This window comes from Anopheles arabiensis, chromosome 2, assembly GCF_016920715.1.
Source record: "Anopheles arabiensis isolate DONGOLA chromosome 2, AaraD3, whole genome shotgun sequence".
In the NCBI taxonomy this organism is placed as follows: domain Eukaryota; kingdom Metazoa; phylum Arthropoda; class Insecta; order Diptera; family Culicidae; genus Anopheles; species Anopheles arabiensis.
In genome coordinates this window covers 48,520,029-48,545,032 of record NC_053517.1, presented here as the reverse complement: position 1 = coordinate 48,545,032, position 25,004 = coordinate 48,520,029, and the positions used below count along the sequence as shown (strand labels likewise).

General features: G+C 39.5%; 1 protein-coding gene across 1 annotated transcript; it reads left to right on the top strand.

The window, feature by feature from the left end:
- Positions 1 to 19,706: 19,706 nt before the first annotated feature.
- LOC120895410 lies at positions 19,707 to 20,732 on the top strand. The gene has a single exon (XM_040298752.1). The coding sequence runs from the start codon at positions 19,870 to 19,872 to the stop codon at positions 20,611 to 20,613; it is 744 nt and encodes a 247-aa protein (XP_040154686.1). The 5' UTR covers positions 19,707 to 19,869; the 3' UTR covers positions 20,614 to 20,732.
- The last annotated feature ends 4,272 nt before the right edge of the window (positions 20,733 to 25,004 follow it).

The window sequence follows — 25,004 nt, the reverse complement described above, 5'->3', positions numbered from 1 at the left end:
GCTTCTGAAGCTAAGCCTGTCGATACAACTTAATTAATAATTCAATACTAATTAGACCTGCATCAGTCCAAACATTCCAAGGAATATATTACACGACGTATTGAGTTGTTTTAATTTGTCAGGTGTATCGGCATTGCATACCGTTATTGGCAAAATTTTTGTCTGACAGAGCACAACTATTTATAGTTTATGTTGCACTAATTGCTACGGATAAATGTCTACCGTGTTTAATTATTGTAATGATTATAAGTGAAACTTTAATTTAACAAAGTTTAATACATTAATACTTATAGTAGAAGCAGTCAGTTATTAGTAGAAGTCAGTTATTCTTCAGTCGATCAGTATTAGTACGCGTATGTTTCTCAGAAGAGCACAGTGGAAATGGGGTTTTAATTGTATGTAAATAAAAATATTGCATTACACGGAGTGGTGAAAACGGGCGAAAGGATCAAAGAAAATGTTACATAAAAAGAAACAACCCCTCACATTTGAGGTTGAATTTTTTAAACTTTCCCTTCGATTTTATGTTTGCCCTTTCTTTGCTTTCCTGTTGTTGTTGAGTGCGAAATTGTGGCCCTACAGGCAACCGGCTTGACAAGGAAAACTCTGTACGCACAACAACGAGCCGAATGGAAATCATCTTCCATTTTACGTAACTCGAAACGTAACTGTGGGCGTATTCTCCTCTTTGCCAGGCTCTCAGTTGCCAGAATAATTAGGAAAACATTCAACCCGAGCGACACTTAAATGGTGCTGTTTGGTGCTGCATAAAAAACCGGAACCTCCATGAGAAAACTCCCACCGCGCTGAAGGTTTCGGTCGTGTTGGGAAAAATAGCCAAAGGGAAAAGCATCGTCGGCATCACACCACCATCGTTTGGAACCTGTTTGGATGTTCATGCTTTTCTCATAAACAGCACCGAAAGCGTTGGCATTGAAAATGAAAGTGAATTTGTGCTTTTTTTCGTTGCACCACGCAGCATGTTCGTTTGGTGCAGCATGGAGATTGCCCCGGTTCATCGGTAGGTGAAAAAGCTGAAAAAACACAAACACAACATACATTAAACCGCTGGAACGCAGTTGAGGATTCGGCGGGTTCCGGTGCGGGCACAATAGGAATTAATCATCGCTCGTTTAGCTGAGAAGATGTTCAGCTCGCGGTCGGAGATGAAGATAAAGCGATGCGGCCCGCACAGTCCAGTCAATCCACATGGGTAAGCATAAATTGGACGGATTATTGTACCTACCGTGGTTTTCTTTTTTCCATTTACTTCTCTTTTTCTCTTTTCTTTTGCCAGTGTTCCATTAACCTGCGCGCCTTAGTGCACTTACAGAGCGGCATATACAACGCAATGCCACTGCTATGGATAATGTTTGGTGGAAATAGGTGTTGCAGCGGAAATTTCTTCAGCGTCCGTTAACATTTTCCTGTTTTCTGTGAACGTACTGCAATGTGTAAAGGCAAGCATTTTTTACGAGCGTCTTCGTGTGACCCTTCGACAGAAAAGCCTAATCATAAGCAGGTGAAGTTAGGTTGGCAGAAAAAAAAGCAGCAGCTTGGGGAGAAAAACATACTCAGAGAGCGCACTGCACCTCAGGGAAGAAAAAAAAAGAACCAATCGGCACACGCACGTACAAACACACTTATACATCCACACAAACACAAAAGGTAAAACATCCTCCGGTGATGAGCTGTTTGAAATCGATTTAATAAGTGCAATTTGGTATAGCGAAAGAGAAATCGCTCATCAACAGCACGTGGACGCACGTTCGATGGAAGAGCGGCCACACCTGATGGCAGTTTATCTATTTTCGATTTAAGTACCGAGGTGTTTTTCTTTCTTTCTAATCGTTGCTCTCACATCGCATTCAGTCTGCAAACGGAGAGGCGTTTAAGCGCAGTTCATTTAGAGTACAGCGTTATTTTGACATTAAATTCCACCGACGGTCAATGACGTTTTCGGCTTTTCCCTTGGTAGAGGAGGATCTTTATTTTACGCAAGAGAGTCTATAGAATGCGGAGAATGCTGAAGATTTTCTGTAACTTATTGATCTTTCCTCATTCAAGGGCCCATAACCACAACATAAAAAACAGCAACGGATGGACGAAGCAAAAAGGAACCATGAGCTTTTTTGACCTACGACCGAATTAACGTAGTCGTTAAAAGCGACAAATTAATTGATTATATTGCGTTTATGCTGCTCATAATTTTCTCGCGAAGTTGGCTGGCAAAGTAGATACTTCAGATGATGAAATGGTACGGAAAGCCTCTTTCTGGGATGACCTTGTGGCTGATTAAGGCTGTAAGTATTTGCGATTAAACGATAATCGCTTACGGGCCCATAAAGTTTGGGAGGGCCATCTATTTTCGTCCGGAATTCTCGGGGCCGGAGTAATTACGGCCGACATTATTTCCCAGGATAGTCCCAGGAAAACTCCGTCGGCGTCAGTGTAATGTAAATTAATGTTTACCCACCCCTAGTGTACCCTCGCTCGTTTGCCGCACCCTTTCGCCACACGAGCATATCATTATTCAATTGACAAAGGCACTCGTTTGCGCGAACGCGTGTCATTAATGTGGCAGAATTGCCAACCAGGGCAACACTTATGCTTACACGCGCACAATCAAATGGACCCGAGCATCTCCGCCGGCACGGGAAAGGTTGTCCCATGGTCCGGTATCGGATGGTGGATGGTGGTACGTCTAATTAACTCCCATTATAAGATGCTTCGCTTTTCCTACACTGTCGCAAGTGCTTGAGCGCTTTTCTTTATCGCACACCATAGATGAGTGCAACTTTTGCCACTACCGTCGTGCCAGAGCTACTGATTATGTTATCACACAGGTGAGTGACGATAAAATCCCCTTTAACGACTTCAATCGTGGCAGAGCCGTACCGAGCAGTACGCGAGCAAACGGAAGTTCTCTGTGCCTTTCGGTTGGAACAGTCATGCCGAGATCCTCTTTCAGTCTGCGGTAGCACAAAAGAGTCAGTGTGTGTTTTTTTTTTGCCATCATGACGTTAGTTAATTAATCGCCTGCCATTAAACTTGCTGCAGCGTGCTTCGAAACTCATTGAGGGCGCTCAATGCGCATAATTTATGCGCGCTATGTTTGAGGGTATCACAGAGAGTACGAGTAGGTTAGTGGCGCTAGCAGAGATGAGACCTGGAAGAGCTTGAGCAAGTTAATGTCTGTCAGTGATAAAGAGATAATGATAGCAACTACCATGACCGATGCTCTGCACATGCTTGATGTGGTAATTATTTTCAGCACTTCCGAAACGCAGGATTGTGTGACAAACTCGAATCCGATCGGAAGAGGCTAAATTATGCATTCAAATTGAGGTTTAAATAAGAGGGGATTATGGTAACGGAGAGCCTGATTACTAGATACTATCAGACAGTCTTCTTCTTCTTATTATTCTTCTTCTTCTTCTTATTTTCAACTCAACAACCGTAGTCGGCCAAGGCCTGCCTGTACCACTTGTGGGCTTGGCTTTCAGTGACTTATTGTTTTCCCCATAGCATGATAATCAGTCCTACGTATAGGAGCACGGTTCATTCGGAGCTTGAACCCATGACGGGCATGTTGTTAAGTCGTACGAGTTGACGACTGTACCATCAGATCAGCCACTGTAAGACTATACCATAACTATAAGATACCTATAGGAAATACATATATATTTTGCTAGCTTGACATGTGTAAATTCAATTGGTATCACAAATGCAAAGCTCAACACATTAGAAGGAGTTTTCGTGCAGGTTTTTATTTTTAGTTCTTTTAAGAGAGCTCTTTTAAGAAATATCGTCAACTTTTGTACGGTTTTTTTGCCATTTAATCTATCTTACACATGTCATAATCGTTTAAAACTGAACGTTCAGAGCTTCATTTACGAAATGCACTGGTATTTCACTTGTCTTCTTTTGCAAGGCAATCGAAAAAGCTTATATTCATATTCAATGTATTTCAATGTTTGCCAGTCAGGCTTTACATAATAATAAAAAGTTAGGTTTTTTAAATGTATTTTTAAGGAAGATATTACGAGTGTATTAAGCAATTTATATTGTAGGAAAACACAACGCGTGAAGTGGTCAATAACAAGGAAGTAGATAAGTTCCGCTATCGTAAAGTGAAAGGCATACAAGAAATAATGGATGATATAAGAGATACTCGTGTTTTTTTGAAGAATTTGTGAAGAAACACATATTGTGCAGATTTTATTAGTTTATCAACTGATTTTGAACGTAGTAGAAAAAAAGGTTCTGATAATTCCACAGTTGCGGAGAGAAGCAAAGGTATGCTCAGTGTCATATTTTTAGATTAATTGAACATTATTTTATGTTTGTAGCATTTATACTTCATGACATTTAAGTTAAGAAACAAAAGCTATACCCCACTGAATTGTTATTGATTTTATTCACTGTGTGTACAAGCATTTCCTGAATGTGGAATGTTGCTCATGGCTGTAATAATGAACAATCTAAAACACCCTAAAACCCATTTCTATTTCTAATACTGATCGACCCAATTGTACACACCTTTACCTACCTAGTCGAAGTTGGTAAACTGACAATTGGTGTATCTAATTTCGCTTACATCTGCTCACCCAAAATGACACCAAACGAAAACGGCAGCTATTTTCGACTAATAAGCTCCCCATTTGATCGACAACTAGCGCACTGGGTAAACAGACAGCCAATGCTCCTTTCTTCCAACGTCTTCCATCGCTTCCACCGTGCGGTGTCGTCCAGAAAACCAACAACCGTGCCCGAAACGGGCGTGAAACTGGAACGAACCCGTGTGCCGAATGTGCACGCGAGTTACGGTTTAATTAACCTTGACTCACCGAAAAACGTGTCGTGCGTATAGTTTTCAGTGGGAGGTAGAAAGGGTAAGAAGGCTTGAAAACTTGTGAGGATGGTCTTTTTAATGCTTCCGATTGCCGTTGCTAAGCCGGTAACGTGTCGTAATTACGTCGCCGTAATAGGTAGTTCTAGCAGTGTGACATTAAATTTTTCATGCCTGGTTGGGTGCTACTCCGAATACCACCCTCACCTTCTTCTTTCTACTCATAATAAGACTCTGTGTCCACTAGCCAAAGTTGGTGACCGATGGGCGAGGATTAAATTGAATTTCAACTTCGCACTTTGCCGTGACCCCTAGATGCAGCACATACACCCGACCCATCCATCCACCATGGACGGGCTCTAAGTGGATGGAATTGGCCACAGTTGGCACTGGGCGAGAAGCTTTCTCCGGTGCTTTTATTTTCATCCCCCACTGCTCGGTTGATTGATGGCAGTGGGAGCTTTGTTTCGTTCTCGCAACAAAGGACGGGTGGGTGATGTCTTTTAATTAACCTACTTCCTGCTTCAAGAAGCAGCAGTGTTGCTGTGGCACTGCGAAAAAGCACAAAAGCTTTTAGTGAAACCCGATGGTGACGGACAAGTGAGTGAGCGTGTGTGAGGCAGCACTATCAATTATCAATCATCACCTGCAAACACGGTGCTGTGGGAAAGCGGACAGGTGTGACAGGGGGAACCGGGCATCGAAACGCAAACGTGTCCATTAACACATGCTTGATTGGAACCATCTCGTAAAAGGATCGAATTCGTGCCAATCTCTCTTTCGGCCAGACCGGGCTGGACCGGGCCGGCGGTTCCATCGGCCTTGACCTTCACTATCACGCACTGCTTCCCTGCTCGTGGCTCGTGGATTGGGCGAAATCTCATCCACATAGGCTGGGCACTCGGAATGGTGATTTGACAAGGTGCTACTTCTGCTAATTCCAACCACTTTCGCCGTGTGTGTGTTTGTGTATTTTCTGCCGGAAAACGAGCCCATCATCATGATGACGACGCCAATCTGCTGGAATGTGAATGACACAAAGGTGTTGCTGCATACGAGTCGATATCTATTGCTTGAGTGGGAACGCTGTGCTTCATCATTCAGCAGCCCCGCCACAGTGACCTACAAACAATTGCCTCGATCGAAGGCAGCCGGCGAAACTTTTACTGTCCCCGGTGCCCCCGGTTTTCTGTATTCCACTTTCGCACTGACGTCGATGTGTTCCACAGCGGCGTTTCGCGGTGGGTGGGTGGATCGTTTTTGGAACTGTGTAGAGAAATTTGTAATTTCATTATTCCGATAAATATTTATCATGTCGAGCTGGCGTGTCCACCATTAGCTTCATCCCCTCCTCTCCTAGCTGAGGTCGTTCGTAAATATTGTGTTTTTGTGTTGATCATGCGAATTCAACTACTCTCCCTCGCCGTGTCACAGTGGGCAGCTGCCAGGAAGAAAGCTCAAAATCAAAGCATTGTAATGTACAGCATCAAACTATCAAAAATAGAGATTTTAATCTTTAAGTCGTATTAGTTATTACGATGGAGACTCCTAAAGTTTTAGGTGCTTGAAAAAACTCATCATATCCGCTATATTTTTTCACCTTTTTTAAACTATTGTAACTTTCACAAAAATCAATCAAATTTTAAAAATGAATATGTTTTGGAAAGTTTTTAATTTATTTTAAACAAAAATAGTTTTTTTTATGAAAATATGTCAATTACTTAAAATATACGGGGTGTGCATTACTTCCTCTAAATTGTATCAATCATGTATCTTTGACATCATGCCAAATTTGAACACCGTTAAACACCGTGCTATCATGTATACCAAGTCAAAGCTTTACCTCTAAATAAAAGATCGGTAATGAAAATAGCGGCTACTTTCATTTATTTGTTTATTTATTTATTTATTGATTTATTTTATTTATTTAATATCAATATTTGGCAGAAGCGCACCTTTGGTAGATATTGCCATATGAATGACAGTATAAAATATTCAATAAAAGAATGCGTTATCTGATGGAGTATGACTAATATCCGTATATTTGAGATGTTTAGGGCAGTTTTTGATGAAACCATCGAATGTGATGATCAATGATGACGTAATGATTGATCTTTGATATTTTGGAATGTTGCTAGTAAATCAAATGTATCATGTAAGTTAGTAAGTATATTTTCAAAATAATTATAAACTTTTTCACATAATCATAAAACATTAATATTTTAATTAATTTCAACACTATAATGTACCTAAGAAATCATGTATGCGATGACAATTACTTTTATCTCGCTTTTTGTTCTAGGGTGCCCACTGTGCGTGTATACATTAGCCATATCGGTCCGTGCAAATAAATTGAAGTTTGTTTTAATGCTGGATGGTATTCGTTGATTATATGAGTTCTGGGAATTGCAAAAAGCTTCACGCCGTGACAAGAGCCAACGACAAAAAATGCACTCGAAATGGAAGTATTTTTTTTATTTAATTCTGTAATTTGAAACCGTATGTATATTAGTCGCAAGGAAGATCACCAGAATTGGCTGCTTCATGAATTGCAAACATTTCAACGTGGAATAATGAAGATGTCAGAAGCAATTTTTGTAATGACCTGCTTGATATTTTATTGGTTTTGTTTAATTTTAAATGAACGCTTAGTTATGATGAAAAGAACACAAAATTGAATAGTATATTACACAAACACAAATTAATATCTTAAAATTGTATTAAAAAATATCGATTTTTAAGTAGATCCTCCTAGTTGAAACCTTATTGCTCCGTTGCTAGCATTATCGTCCAGACATTATTGCATTATCAGACATCATGGAAAACAAAACGGTTTATTTGTCCGTATATTCATATTTTAGCTTATGGTCGCCAATTTTAATTGATTTGTGGATTTTTGTTGTTGTTGTATTGTGATTGAATTTAATTTTTTAGGTGCGCTATCAACCACATTGAAGTTATTAATTATCCTGTTGACAATTGACTGGTCCAATGTGTGTAAACAGTTAACATTCTTTCCAGCGGTCACAGCGTTCAGCGACTGTGGTGCGTTAAAATGGCAATAACTCACAACACAATTCATGCTTCAAAGCGTACCTTGTCAATTTCGTAAATGAACAAATCTGATTTTTACCACATGATGGTTATTTGTGACATTAACATGTTTTTCCTCCCGTATAAAATAATTCCCGTAACATTCTTTCAGGTTTTTTTAAATATTAAAAATGATTATCAATACTTACATGTTTTGTTCTGTAGTATTTGTAAAAAGCGATACACTACATTTGATGAAACAGTTAATTGCATTGGTTGATATCTTTATTACTACTATATTGTTTAACATAAAAAATTTCTAGAAATAAATATGTCAGCCGCTACTACACGACTGTTTAGGAAATATAAAAAAGCAATGCGATCACAATCAATATTCCTTTAATTACTGAAATGAAATGAGCATTGGTCATGAATAATTTACACAACTTGAAAGTGATGTAATATATTTAATTTTATCTTTTACGCAACGCTAGGCGCTGTGATTGTAATGTAGTGAGCACACGGCAATTTCCAATTTTGGTCCCAAAAATAGAGATACCGGCTCAAAATGAATAACCAATTCGTTAACCAAACATTTAGTCAAATGCTCCACTTCAAATGTGACTACTGTTATATGAAACGAATTCAATCGGTAGGAATGATCAAAAGGCCCTACCGTCGATGGGAAATGGCCATCGTGTGTAACTAATAATGATTAGTCTGATCATTGCCTTTCTTTACCTGTTTGTACAAAGCACTGGAACAGGTTCAAATGGCCGAGGAGTGTCGATCACCCTCCAATCACCATTACGCGCAACGATGGTAATTTATCATTGCGCTGTGCGTTTGATGTGAGTTGCACTGAACATGGTGGGTTCGGTGTTTCTCCTACATAAACCACACATAATACGAACCGTAATGTTAGTGCACCCGTGCGAGGGGTGTTGCCGAAATCGGCGTCAGGCACGTGATGCGACCATTTATCACCGTAGCATACTACATGGGCACTAACAAACCGCGACTGGTACGTGTGGATGTTTCATGTTCCAATCGGACCACACATACACAAGTTTGATCGTGTGAGCAATCAGGGAGACAAAAGCAAAGCAGCCATAAAGTATTCTGCTTACGATTCGCCACGGATTAATGACAAAACTCGTCCGGTCCGATGTTGGGAGCGCGACCCGGAACGAGCGGGATGGCACGGATGGCACACATAAGGTGCAGCATAGAAAAAGAAAGTTTAGTTTTCGAGTGGCGTTTTTCTCCGCCGTACCAAAGCGTTCCACATTTAAATGCGTTCAAAACGGACACCAGCTGCCACTTGGTTCGTGGTGCGAAGGTTTGATTTTTGCCGTCACGCCACATCCCGGAAGGTTGTATGTTCGGTGTGGCGGTGTTGCGTTGATGTGGTGCAAAGTACGGCGTTAGTAGTCGTGATATCGATCCAGAGGTTGACGCGCTACACTTTGATGGAATATTGATAAGCAACGAAAGGAGGCATAGTGTAAACGATGACGCGGTTGACCATCGTAGTCGGTCTGAAGGCAACACAACAGCTCGGTGGTGTTCGGTTTGATACGGCTTGCTACATCCTGCGACCAGCTTTTGAGAGATTAAGCTGTGTTTGTATTTATTTTTCCCAATTCTCCTGCGAATCTGTCTTGAGAAGTCTCAATGAAACGTGCTTAAATTTCCGAAATTCCATACCAAACAGTAGCCAAGGATTGGATTCCATCGCTTTGCTTACTTCCCAACGCCTTTAAAAGAGGGGATCGAATGGTAAAGTTTTAATTAAATTTACCAAGTACAGCTCCTTGAAGTAGAGTTTCCCAAATAGTTATTTTTGATGAAAACACATTCACACTGCTTGCTCCAGAAAACATTCAAGCGAATAAGTTGAGCAAGAATAGATCCATCATCGTCGCATGCATACTACATCCATTTTTAATTTCAAACGGAAGTGTAGTGGAAAAGCTTATAGGTGAAACCCCTTATTTAACAACTAGATGAATTGTCCTCGTACTTGTCACCTTCAATAAAACTGCCACATTTTGTGGTATGGAATGTGTGTCAGTTTCAGAATATTCTTCTCCGGTCATATAGATGAATCATGCTGCCCAATAACATGGTGATTTATTAATTTCACTCATAAGGATATGCATATTTATGTTTTCCCCTATGTTGAATCTTCAGAGCAGTGATGTCAAACTAGTTTTGGATCGATGGCCGAATTACAGTTGAAAATATTGTAGCAGGCCGCAGTTCAGCGGGGGAGTTGTTTTCGATCGGCGAAAATCATTATGTACTTATTCTTCGACCTAAAATCTTATCTAAAATTTTTCGTAGCCAGCAATAAAATTATTCATGACAGATTATCCACCATACTTCACTCATTACACCATCTCTCATTGTGTAGAAACAATAGGTCATGGAAATTAAATTATAATAAGCAAAACATGACATTTACTCATACTTTACTTTAGTGGCCTTAACTTGAAAATGTAATTATTCTTATTCAATGCACCACTTAGCATATAACTTTGAGGCTACCTGGACAGTTCGTTAAACCTCGTATAATGCCTTCATGCATCGACATACAAAGAACAAATGCTGTATTTTGACAACGCTAGAAACTAATAACGATAACTCCAAATTTTAGAACTACATCAGCAAATATTGGCTAGATATGTGTCCATTTTGTTAACAAAAAGAGAGCACTAACTCGACCTCATACAACTCACGTTATTTAAAGTGCTTGGTTTTTCGAAACTTTTAAAATATCGGCCTGTTTTTTGCAGAACCATAACTAAAGAGAATCCTCATCAATCAAGAAAAGAAAGTGGTGTTCCAATGCATGGTTTCCGAACATTCCAGAAAGCCTCAAAGTCAGAAAATGGGTGAACATTTGGGGAATCCGACTTTAGGGTGCCATCATGAAAAAAAAATGCCAAAATACATACTCAATCTACAATCTAATTCTGTTTTATTCAAGTAACTGCCAAAGTTCTTTGCGGGCCAGATTGAAAGCCCTCGTGGGGCCGTATGTTTGACATGTCTGCTTTAGAGCATGCTACAATGAAATTGAGAAGTTCCTGTAGGCGGCCGGTTATCGATGAGTAGTCCTTAGTACTTTCATGTCCTGGACAGTGAGTGCTATCAATTAGAGAAATAATAAACATGGTCTCTTGCCTTGCCTTTCTTTATTCTTTTTCTTTTTGGGTAACGTCCTACGCGGACATGCCGGCCTGTACAGTCTTTCGAGACTTAATTAATTACCACGGAGCCGGATAGTCATTCCATTCGGGGCTTGAATCTATGACGGGCATGTTATTGAGTCGTTCGAATTGACGACTGTACCACGGGACCACCTTTGTTCAGACAAACATTAATATTAGAAATTGTATAATTGTTTACTTAAGAAAAAATCATCAATCAAGGTAATGAAAGAATGCGGTCTCTTTGCGGAAAATTTTGACGCCAAGCCAGCTTCACTCAGTTTCACAAACTCCGAAGTATTCCCTTATCTGGTCAATGTTAAAAAAAACATTAAAACATCCAGTACATGATGTATAGAAGCTTGGATCCAACGTTTTATCCAATGCTGTCAGCTCTTTTGTCCCAACAAGTAAAACGCTTGAATGATAAATAGTCTACATTTAGGCGAACTTTTTCTTGATTCGTATTGCATATCTTGTAACTGAAATAGTCGAGAAAAAAAGTTGACGTAAGATGTAAAGTTTACGATACATCGAAGCTTTGCACTGCATGCTTAAAAGCTAGCTTTACGAACTTACTTTACATAATTTTAGATTCCGTTCCTAGTTTAAGATTCTAATTCATGCCATATGAATGACAAAACTATTAGTATAAATGTGAAAAATGTATTCTTGATGATCTTTGACGTCAATATTTCTAATTGATTACCATCGGGGTAGAAATGTATTTCCACCCTTTTCATTTTATTCCTATAATTCTTTTTCTCTCAGGTTTTACGGACCGACGTGGATGCCATGGTAAGAGAGATGATGATTTAACTCCATACGAGAATTTTACTTACAACGAGCATGTTTTCTAACAGGTGCAAATTGTGAACTGTACCATTAGGCCACATTTTTGCATGTTATAGTAGAAATTGATTTTGATTCGAATAGTATTTGTTATAAATAATTAATCTCGACGTATTTGAAGCTTTAAACTCATACATAATGAAAAAATTGAATTCTTGGCTCAATTTCCATCTGAATGAACGTAAGGAAAAATAAACAACTTAAACCAAAAACACACTATTACCGGTCGGACGGTGGAACGCCGGGGTGTTTTGAATTTTTGAAAATGTCGAATTCTACGGTTTGTAGTCACAATATAATGAGGTTTATGTAGTTTGGAATGAAGTCACCATAAAAGCAAAATTAATTATTCAACAGCTTCAGTCTGTTTCTGAGTAACGCAGTAAATGCATTCTGAAGACATCCGCGTAACTCAATTGTCCGCATAAATTGAATGTTATATCTTCAGCCAAAATACGTTTGGAAAATGAACAGTTTTCAAAAACAAACTTCACTGATTTGATACATTAACGGATTACTGTTTTGATTTAAATTAAGGACAGCTTCATGTTCATCCAGACATTTATCATGTTTTCTTCATATCCAGTGCCAGGCCACCACCATTTTCTAATTAAACAATTTAAAAATATATCTGACCCCTTAAGGCCCTGGTGTGACGAAAAATAAATATTTTCTGTCGGTCAGCTCACTACCGGAGGCCTTTTTAGTAGATTTGTTTCATTCCGTCTCCAATGATATTTATGTTTATTTGTCTATCGATGGACAGTAATGCCCTCTCGAACCATTCTAGCAATGTTTTACAATGAGTGTTTTACAATGCATTACAATAGCATAGGACATAAAAATGTGCACTATGGAACAAAATTTAACACAAGAAACACAATCATTAAACTCAGTTGGCGAAATCCTCGGCTCAAAAGCGTCGCTGACGGCGTTGAAAGCACGGCACATGAGAAGGAACGGGTCAGAGGAGCCAAATGGCGTTCTACGGTCGTCGAGGGCCAACACTGCCCGAGTCCGGAGCGGCCTGGCAGGATTTGTTCGATAATTCCTATTAGTCTGATATAGATGCATTAAATTTCAGTGGAATCGTTTGTAGAGGTAGTTGTTAACGTAAAAACTACTATTATATGATTTTTTTGTGATTTTTACTAAAACACTTATTTAATTCGGTCCGGATTTTGAAGCAAGATATTTGAAATGTTTTTCTAATGCCGCAAAACCGAATTAAATTGTGATTAATTGCATATACATATTTGTTTAGACAGACAACGATATTTGAAGATACATGTAAGGAATGCCACGATGTCCATACTAGGATCAATCAATTCATTCAGCAGTTCAACCGTTCAATTCATCTACGAGTACAACAAAAAACAGCACCCATGGACCGGATTAGGAGGACACCAATTCTCAGAATTAGGTTTTCGGGGCTTAAAAGAAGATTTCTTCTTTTTCTTTCGCACAACAACCGTTGTCGGTCAAGGCCTGCATGTACCAGGCATGTTGTTAAGTCGTAGGAGTTAACGACTGTACTACAGGCCAACGACATGTGATGCTTAAAATAAGTGAAAAACTAGAAAAAGTGGTGAGTATGTGTTATTGTGATGATTATTCCGTAATAAGAAATATGAACTCAAATCTGTTCGGAATATTAATAAAAATATCGTTGTTACTTGATGTAACTTGTGAATGATTTTTGCAATACTTTGAATTAATTTATTATAAATTGTTATTTTTTATTTAAAATTTTATAACGTTTGCGTCAGTTACTTGCTTACTTACTTCTCCGGCGCTATAACCGCTTTGCGGTCTTGGCCTGCCTCAGGAGTGTTCGAAACCGCTCACGGTCTCGCGCCTTCGTCTTCCAGTCCGTTATCCCGGCCTTAATGGCACCTCCACGCCATCTTGCCACCTCAATTTGAGCCTACCACCCACCGGAGCCTGGCGAGCTTGATACGCTGTACGACAGTGAGGTCGCCGTACATCTCGTATAGCTCGTCGTTATAGCGGCTCCTCCATTGTCCTTCCACACATACGGGGCCAAGTATCCTTCTGAGCATCTTCCTCTCGAACGCGGCTAAGAGGGTTTCGTCAGATTTGGACAGTGTCCATGTCTCAGAGGCGTATATGAGTACGGGGACTATATAGGTACTATACAGTCCCAGCTTCGTCCGTCGCGACAGGTTCTTTGAGGTGAACTGCTTTTTCAGGCTGTAGAATGACCGGTTGGCAGCCAGCATCCTTGCGCGCAACTCAACTTCCATACTGTTGTCGTTGCTGACCTTTGACCCAAGATAGGTGAATTCTGGGACGACTTCAAAAGTGCGTTCACCTATCTGTACATCACGCCTACGTAGATTCGGATTATTTATTGGTAGGTCCGCTGATGATGCCACCATCAGTTTGGTCTTTGCCTCGTTTATCTGCAATCCGAGGTTCTCTGCCGCCTGCTCAATCCCTTGGTAGGCTTCTGCTACATAGGAGAGCCGCAGACCAATGATGTCTATATCATCAGCGTAGGCCAGGATCTGGGTTGTCTTATAGAAGATGGTTCCCGTAGTCTCCACCCTCGAGTCGCGGATGGCCCTCTCTAGCGCCAAGTTGAATAGGAGACAGGCAAGCCCGTCCCCCTGGCGCAGACCCTTGGTGGTAGCAAAAGGTCCTGAGAGTTTTCCATCCACCCTCACCTGGCATGTGACGTTGGTCATAGTCATTCTAAATAGCCTTATCAGTTTGGCCGGGATTCCAAAAGAGCTCATAGCGTCATACAGTTTTACCCTGGCTATGCTATAGTATGCGGCTTTGAGTTCTATGAAGAGATGGTATGTTTCGTGTCTGTATTCAGCCATCTTCTCCAAGATCTGCCGCATGGTGAAGATCTGATCAGTGGTTGATTTTCCGTTTCGCGTCAGTTAAGTTTATTATAAAGTGGTGTTATAACTGCTTTCGGATGTCGTTCAAACTTCTGCAAGCCGTAGACTTATTTTAGGCAGCTTGAGGCGAGCGCCAAAATTAAAATCTATTTACCAAAAATCCGATCCGAAAAGAACGTTCGTATAGCATTCGCTCCTATTTATAATCTTTCAGTTTACCGCCATTCCATTTCCATCAAACCTTTTTCTATCGTTTTGGCCGATTATCCTTCGCTAATATTTCACGCTTCCGATCTCTCAAACCTATGGCATAGCTCTAGCCATCCTACACTGTCAGTGCCGCTCAACTCTGTTCGTAACAAGTGGTATGAACGGTAAGATTTAAATTTGTAAGAAAATATTACAGGTCATAATCCCCTAAGTGTCCACTATTCGTAGTAATACAGTATGATAAGCCCATATAGTCCATATAGTTACAGGGTTTCTCAAGCCAGCTCAACATCGTAACACTTTTTTTCGAACACGTTAAACGATTGTCAACATCGTACATACAATTCGAATCCGTAAACTCTTTTCGATTTGGTAACACTAGGTTTTGAACGCGTAAAATCCCAACTCGAATTTGGAAAATGTATGTTGGCTGTCTTGTCACCCATTGTACATTTTCCAAATTCGAGTTGGGATTTTACGCGTTCAAAACCTAGTGTTACCAAATCGAAAAGAGTTTACGGATTCGAATTGTATGTACGATGTTGACAATCGTTTAACGTGTTCGAAAAATAGTGTTACGATGTTGAGCTGGCTTGAGAAACCCTGTAATATTAACGGTATAATAGCTCATATAGTTAATATTTCGTCTATTGTCCATTTCGCATCTCTTCTTTTTTTTAAGATAGGAAATTATGCAACCATTTAATTTTGCTCATGTTCTGTCCCGGTTTTGTCCTCCCCTCTTGGGAAAATGCCGATTTTAGGTGTATAATTTCTTGAAATTCGACGTGTAACTTTAGCCAATTCTCGATTCTTCTAATGTTTACTGAATCTCTTTATCTGAGCTTTATCGTGCTCTATGTTTCTCTGCATTTTCTTTGGTCTAAGCTTCTTCTACATTAGAAGAAAGAAGTTCACGTATCTTTATCATGTGCTTCAATTTTTTTCTTTCTTTCTTTTCGCATTATCTGAAAAATTGGAAATACTAAAGCGTAAACCAAATTATTATAAAACGATGGGCCACCGAATTCAAATGAGTGAAAAGAAAAAGAAACTTAAACAAATAACGCAACAAGTAGAAAAACAAAACAAACGAACGTTAACGCTTTTGTCCGTGCCTTAAATTTGTGTGCCGCAATAAATCGTCCATTCCATCGTTAGAAAGTGTTTTTTTTATCATCTGACTAAGTCGTCTCGCTAAGCATAGAATTTCAACAGCAAAATTATTGATTACAAGTTATTTTCACTGTTATTTCCATTCTATCTCACAGCTGCAGACATTTCATTGACATTTTCATTGATTTTGACTGTCAATAACTTTCAATAGGCACCAAGAAAAAAGAACAATATTCCACAACGTAAATGTGACATGTTCATTAGATAGTAGACGTCTGAACACGACAGCTACTGTGCAGCAGAAAAACAGCATCAATCATTTTGGTAATAATTCAAATTCGATTTTTTAAAGCGCACTGCTGGCTGAGAGTTGCAAATAGTACTGAAGGGATGCCAGCCCGGAATCGGTGACCGTTGGGCCTATTTACCTCTTTTTGAGTAGAAATTTCCCGCTACCTTCCCAGTGCGTGAGTGATTTACTTTGTCTCTTTCCTCACTCTATCTCTCTTTCTCTGTATCTTTCTCGCTCGCTTTCACAGTATTTACTCAGCGTGTTTTCGAGCCATCCATCAATCACCCATTGCGTTGTTCTGATTTTACGTTCTGGATTCGGCGTCCTTTTGTTGGAGCACGTACGCTTGTTTTGCTTGCCAGAAAGCTTAATTTCAGTTCACCGTGCATTTTGCGAGAAACCGTAAGCTACATCCCAAGCAAACAGCACGCACGCTGCTTTCATAGCACATGCTGATATGGGTAGCTCGATTAGAGCAAATTAGATAATCGAGCCCAGATCGCGGCAGGAATGGGAACATTAGTGCTCCCAGTTGGGTCCCTCCACGAATGCTCGACGGCTGACCATCGTTTCACTTTTCCGTGCATTACCCGGGCGCACTTTGCGGTCCATTCTAGGTTCCTCAACTTTCTACTGGTTGTGCTTCCGGAGCTCTGTGCAAAATTGGCGCTTATTACGGAACACCACATGCTGACGATGCGCTGCGAGTGCTGTTTGGAGTATGGTTGGGCAACATTGTGGGTTAGATGGGATGATACGTTTCGATGGTAACAATCCAAAAGTAAATAATGAACGAGCAACAAATAATAACTGTGATGAAATATGAACTCATTGATCAGTGTACAAATTTAATTTAGTGAATGTTTTGTTATTTTCCATAACAAGTAATCATAATTAGCAAGAAATTCATTTTATGTTTAGGATATGTTTTAAACATATTTCCATTACATGCTATCTAAAATTAAATGGACTTTGGCAGCATGATAGTTTAATTTTATGGCTAATGTTCGACTCCCGGAAGCAAATAACAGTTCCATTCTTAGCAGCAAACATCCTCATAAATTGTTTCAAACAAAGGTATGTCTGGTGGTGTCTGTTTGCTTTCACGTAAATTGTCTAGCTGCTTCGCCGATATTGGGACGTTTACGTTGGTGACATTTTGTGTTGATCCTTTTTTTCAGATCATTCGTAGAAAGAACAAATATACGGACCCTTTAGAGCCCAAAAGCGAGAGACCTTCCAGTAAAGTGCGGAGTTGAAGCATAAAATTGACCCATTTACTCGTAAACCCCATAAAGGAACAATCTTCATGCGTGAACGCTCTACCTTTTCGGGTTGATGCCTTGCCCATATGGGACTGGCCATTTTCTGCACGTGGCCAGTTGGTGTGTGTGTATGTGTGTTTGTGTGAAAGTGAAACCAACAGGCGCTCGCCACGGACGGACAACGGAACGTGCAGGAGGAAGTGCCTAGTGCAGGGCGAATGAATTACGGTTCGGTTCAGTGGAGCAGGTGTCGAGGCGAATTACACCCCGAGACAGTGGGATCTCCGGCAGCTCCGGCGTAATAGCGACGCATTTGTCTTGTTACCCCCGCTCGACGGGTAGAAATCGAGCGGTGGTAGAAAATCGATGAAGAGATTCAATGGAACATACCGGTAAAGCAGTTCTTTACCACACTCAATTGGGTTAATCATTGAGTTTTGGGCTTGTTCCCGGTTTACCGGAGCGACCGTCACAACGGAGTAACGGAACACGCTCTAACCATGGGTTGTGGTGAGGTGGTGGTCGAATGCTTTGGTTGTCGACACCCTGGATAGGTAGAACTACTTGATGGCTCAATTAGTATGCAATCGGACTAAATTATGGATCATGCCGCTCAGCACTGTTGGCTGGCGAAAGGACTGTGCGTAATTAAGTGATGTAAATAAAGGGACAAATATATTATTGTACCACAGACACGAATTAATCCACAATTGCGTTTCGTAGCTTTCACAGTACGAAGTTTTCTTTTCGAAAGCATAATTAAAGTTTTTCTCCACGCATAGTGCTACACACATACACACATACGCGCACAAGTCGATGTCGGTTGGTGACAGGCTTCTTGGGGAGAGTTTTCCGCCCTAGGCAACAAATCAATGAAGCATTAATTTATTGACCGAATTTTCCCCCGATCTGGAATTGACGCCTGGAAGTACGTCTGTGGCGTTGTGCCGTTTATTCGCCATTCTAGGGTAATAGTTAGACAATGAGAAAACTGTAACCGAAATGAGTGGGTAAACCGCTTGTGCTGGTAGTATCTGGTATTGGCACGCATCAGCTGACGCCTGCGTAAAATTGTTTCGGGAGTAAAACGTGGAGAAAGTGTCTCAACATAATAAAATTTATTTGATAAATATTGTTGGAAGATAATTACATGAATAAATACACTAATAAATAAGAACATTTCAATAACCAGTATTCTCCTTTATTTAAACAACAAGGCCAGCCATTAAAGAACGTATTATTTAATGAAGTAACAATGAAATATTGGATTGTTTAGGAAACATGTAAAACACAACTCAAACGTTTTGTTACAAGCTTACCTTTGTAATATGTGGCTTTTTAATATTTATACTAACGTATTGCTTTAATTTAATAAAATTGTTTTCTCATTTTGAGGTACAGTCTTTTGATTCAAATTTACAAATAAAACCACTAAATGTACCTTGTGTTGAAGAATTTTTGCTAGAGCACATATATTTTTTTGGTTTATTAATTTTTTTTAAAGAAACTACTATTTTTTACCTTATATTACCGGGATCATGTTAACTGCTTTTTCAAATTTCGGAGATTGAAAACACGACGAGTAAGTTTCCCTAAAAAGCTACACATTTAGTTAAACGTACCTACATTACCGCGCGACACAAAGTTCAAGCAAACGATCCAGTGAAGAAAACAAAGCCCTGGAAAGCAGTACAGTTGGCATTAGAAACTGTAAGTAATCAATTTCTGCGGTTGATCGTATGACTGATCTTATTACGCGCCATAGCTCCCGTGGCTGCGAAACCGAATTGAGCTGGCTGAACCTGAACACCATTTCTCCGCCGGGAAAAGCATAGGGAGGGGTAAGTAGTTCCCGGAGCAGGAGGAAACGATCCACTCGATCACGGCCATGGCCATTCTAGCGCTGGGTCTGTCCGGACAGGTAGATTTAGTTGTATAAAAGCAACTTGCGCAATTGCAGCCAAACATCAGTCGCTGTTCAGCCGTTCCCGGTAGAAGATCTTCATCGACTTCAGCATCCCGATTGCTCCAGCCAGCAGCCATACCGTGTGTCAGATTGTGTGCAGCGCTTTGTTGCGTAGAACTTACAGTTGCTGTGATTTATCGCTTTGTAGTGGAGTTTTGGTGTGATCGTGAAAAATAACATCTTTTTGAAATGAAAGTGTTTATCGGTGCCGTAGTGTTGATCGGGTGCGTGCTGGCCTACGGATCGGCACAAAGTGCAAAGGAGTGCGGTGGACCTGACGGTGGCCTGTCCTGTCACGGAGCCAAAATTGTCCGCAACCTCGTACGACGACTGGCACGCACTGGCAAGACGGACGATGCGCTGAAGCTCTTCCCAGGTGTGGAAATTGTGGCGGCAGGCGATGTGGAAGAAAGGGAACGATCGCTAAACGAGGTGACGGATGAGGATCGCACTATGTTTGGGCGCTTTGCTCGCTACCTCCAGAGCCATGAGCTGAAGGTGAACTTTGGACAGATGGTGCAGCGGGGTGACATTCAGGAAGCAATCCGGACCACGTTCGGTGCGATGGATCAGGAGGTGATTGCCGACGTCGCGGAGGCCCGTAAGAAGGATAAGGGTGGCCTGGGAGCTATCATGATGATGGGACTAATGATGGGCAAGCTGCTGGCGGCCCTCGGATTCGGTGGCGTCGGACTGCTGGCACTGAAGGCGCTCGGCGTCTCGATGATTGCACTGCTGCTGTCCGCCATCCTTGGGCTGAAGAAGCTTACCGAGCACGGTGACCACAAAGGACGACACAATGATGAGCATTTCGAGGTGCACTCGGAAGATCATCACGGACACGAGGGTGGCGCTCGCAAGCGCCGTTCGGCTGAAGAAGAAACCTTAGCAAGCCAGATGGCTTACAGCGGCTGGGCACAGTTCGTCCAATGAATGTGTATCCATTAGACTATCACTTATTTAAAATATTTATTTGTCCTGCATTAACTTATTACTACATGTGTAGCGCCAAACCGAATACGGGCAAATCCAAAGGAAACTAAATAATAAAGTTGAGCAAAATGCAGTGCTGCTGCCAACCGTTCAGTAATCGTTTTACCGTTTGTTGTATTCATTGTACGTTTGGGTTTCAAGAAGCTATGAGAATGTGAGAAAGTGTAGAAATAATATTTGTTGTTAATTAGATAACACACATTGTGCCGCAATTTCAAACGTGGTTTTAATTGATTAATGTCTCTATTACCCTTGCGTTTATATAAAATGTAAAAATATCAGTTTAGCACTATTGAGTGTTTTAGTTAGTCAACACGTTAATACACAAATAAATAGTTCAAGAGACGATTTCATCATACTACTGTGTTATTTTGCTATTTTATAGATGAACATGTTAGAAATAACATCTTAAGCCCATATAAATCCATTTTGATAATTAGTAAAGACTCTACCTCATCTCTCCATTCTTTTGTGTTGTTAATTTATTCATTTGAATATATCTATCGTATGAAATATTCAATATCTTATGTTCATATCCATCGGTTGTATCTTATTAAAAAATCAATTGTTGTTTTAACACAGTTTAAAAAAATACAATATAACTCGTATTTCTTCATAAACAGATTATAGTTTCAAGTTTTAAATATGTATTGTGCAATAAGCCACACTTACTGCAATTAGCTATGGATGTTGTGGTTTCTTTAGAAATTGGCAGAAAATTTTGATGACTGATGCTGATGACAATTTACATAATTTTCATCACAATATTAAGCATTCGATAACACATGAGCGATGACTCCAATCCAGCACTTTTTTAAAGGTAATATTTTAATTTATAAAATTATAATAAAATTTTACATTTTGCCGAGTTTTTCGTAGTACTATTTGAAAAAAAACACACTAATTTTGTTTAGAAAAAATTGGTTGGAAACAACCGGGTTGTATAAATGATTGGTATTAAATTTATGTATACAATAATCATTGTACTGATACAGTTTGAAAATGCACGTTTTTATTTAATAACAAAATACCTTGGGTTATTTCATCGATATTCATCGCTGCACGCTTCCATGAAACATTTCAACGCGCTGGATATAGCAGCCCTTGCAGGCGCGAAACATAATGATGAAATTCAAATTAAAATAGCATTGTAGAGCTTCATTATTGCTGCATGTACTACTTCAATGAAGTACTGCTCTTCAAATATCCGTTGCGTATGCAATGCGGTCGTACTTCATAGAAATGTGCGTACTTTCATAAGAGTTATTACTGCAGATGGCCCTAATATTCCAAGTAATCGTACATATGTTGAAGCCTTTAAACAAAACACGATTCTGCTGATAGGATGGACATGTAGCAAATAGTCAATGGACCGTCCATCGTCATTGAACATTTGCTATAGGAAATATAGGAATTTTTGGGTCGAGCGTGTAAGTCTTTGACCGATAGTATTCCCCTATGGCATATGAAATGGAATGAATAGTCGAAGGCTGATTCCGAACGTATGTCAAATTTGGCCTTCTCTTGTGTAACAATGTTAACGTTATTGAGTGTTACATAGCGCTACAATGTAACCTTGTTCTGAATATCTCGATTTTGTGAAAATGTAAGCGTATGACACTTTTCTGAAACATCCTAACGTTGCGCAACGTCGGTTTTATTTTATTAAAGTTGTAACCGAACAACTGTTCGTGCTGACCAGAGTGATTGAAATTTATTATTTTTTTCAATCACAATATAATAATTTTTCCTTTTTGGACCGTTACTCCTGAATAAAAAAAAAAATAATAATTTTTCAAAAATAATAGCCTTTTGTATTTTTAATTGCTTAGTTGATATCCAACCATCCTCACTCGTCGAAGGTTGTACTGTCATGATGATCCCTTGCTAAACTGCCTCAGACAGTTTAAAACCGATTCCGACCATTTCGACATTACTTGTTCTATACGTTTCTTGCGTTCCCTCTTCCAAGCCTCCTCTTCTTGAAGTAATCTTTACCACTTCCTACATAATATTTAACGATAACGTTTCCTTCGTTTTCACAATGCTTGGATATAATTTAATACTCGATGGATCCATGTCTGCATGGCAATAGGAGTAGTAGTAGTAACAATATTAGTAGTATTTAAGTATTTAGGTACATTAAAAGTTACAAAAAAAGGTAGAAATATTCATAAACCAATCATAAATTTATTCCATTTAGCAATAAATCCAAATGAGCTCCGTTGCAAAATAGATTATCTTCTTCTTTTTATTCAAAAAGGGTGACTTTGCCGCTTTTCGTAACCAGGCTTAAAAATAGTGACTATGGAAAGGGTTGCTAGATTAACTAGTATCTTTTGATTGAATAATCCATCTACTCAATGGAAATTGATCCACTTCAAGGAGTTTGACGATTCCAGTGCGTTGTCCTTTAGGACGGGTAATTTAGTAATATATTTGTAATTAACATTTTCCAAACAAATCGTATCATTTAGACTAGAATATGAACCATGTTGGTTTTGATCAAAGCTTTATTTATTTGTTTATTTATTTGATAAGATGTCCGCTATTCGCTCAGCTTAAAATGCCAGTTCTGTCAGCTTAAAAACTAATCTTTCATACTGATCATGGTTTACAAGTACAACACAGAATGTTAAGTAAAATTAACGTTCGATTAGTACGTGTAGTACGGCCTTTTCGTCAATCTGCAAATGGCGCTCGTATATTGTGTAGTGTAGGAAGCATCACGGATAGATCGTACTGATTACTCCTGAATGCCCGAAATCTCCTGAACGTGGATAAGGTAACGAGCTTACGGTACACTCTTTCACTGAACCCAGATACGAACGAGTGATTTTTTAGCGTCTAAATAAAAGTAAAAACAAAGTTCGCTTAAAGAACGTTGGTTAGTTAGTTTTTTTTTTATAAATTACCGGGTGAAAGAAAAAACCTGTTTTCAACGCTTCTACACAGAGGATTACAAGGAGTTATTCACAAGTCGGAACCGACACGTGAATATAGAGATGTTACAGTCAAGTTAATTAGTAAATATATTAAAGGATTTCCACTCACAAAGAAATGGATTGTTTTGACTGTACGCAATAATATATGTTGGAATGTGCACAGGAGGTGAGAGCGGAGGAGACGACTTGGAATATACAGATTTATGGAGGATAGTAGGAACGGTATGTAAATATTTTTTGATAAAATTGACACAATGAAAATAGCTTGTGCATGTAAAAATCATAGCATCTGGCAACAAATGCCTTGTGATGGTTTATTTTAACAAAAAAAGTTATGATTTTATTACATTTGAATTTATTAATTCGGGGACGGTTTAGTGGTACAGTCGTCAACTTGTACGGCTCAATAACATGCCCATCATGAGTTCAAGCTACCATGTTGGCGTAGGACGTTACACCAAACAGAAGAAATATAGAAAAGCTCATACATTGATGCAGGTTGGTTATAGAACGGTTTGAGTTAGTCTTAATTTGGTTGGATTGGTGATGTGCGTGTGTAAGACATGTTATATCGAATAGCTTAGTCTAAACCTTATGCTGTTTATTCAGGTAACTTAAAATGAACTTTTTATACGACAAAATGATATGCATGTTTACCAAATGCTCGACATAGAAGACTCATAAGAAATGTCTTTGCTTAAACGAAGACTTATTATTTATGATGATTTCTTGACTGAATAATGCATTTTTCTCAAAGCCATGTTCGTTTTGGCATGAAAATTAGCCATAACTTTAATAAACATTTTATTTTAAAGACTGCCATAGTCATATGCTTATCTATATGTGACAGATTGGTGTTAGAATAATCAGTACTGCTTGTAGGCTGAACTGTTTCTTATTTATTCATTCAAATTTATATTCTAATACGGCAAAATCGTTCCTTCTGAATAAAGAAAAATATATTCAGATGAAACATGATGAATAAAATAAGCTGGTTCTCTGATCCGATTCTGGTCTATGGTACTTTCTCAATAAATGCTCCTGTTGCATGCGGATAATGCTAGACACTAGTGGAAAATTTTAGAGCCCGAAGACCACCTTGGCTGAGTTGAAATGTCCTGATTCTTAAATTGTTTGTTTTGATAAAATATTTATAATAATTTTTGGCTCAGGAATTGCAGCTCTGAACATCCAAAGACGTTGTATTACGTTAAGGATCTAGGCATCTTTCTACGTGCTAGACTCTAGTTGGAAAAACTTGGCCTCGTTGTTGCTAGATGCAGTCGATTATTTGAACTGTCTGTCAACATGACGCACGAGCTAAGCGATTTTGTATGCATGAAGACGCTGTACATCGCGCATCTTAGATCGTACCTGAAGTACCTG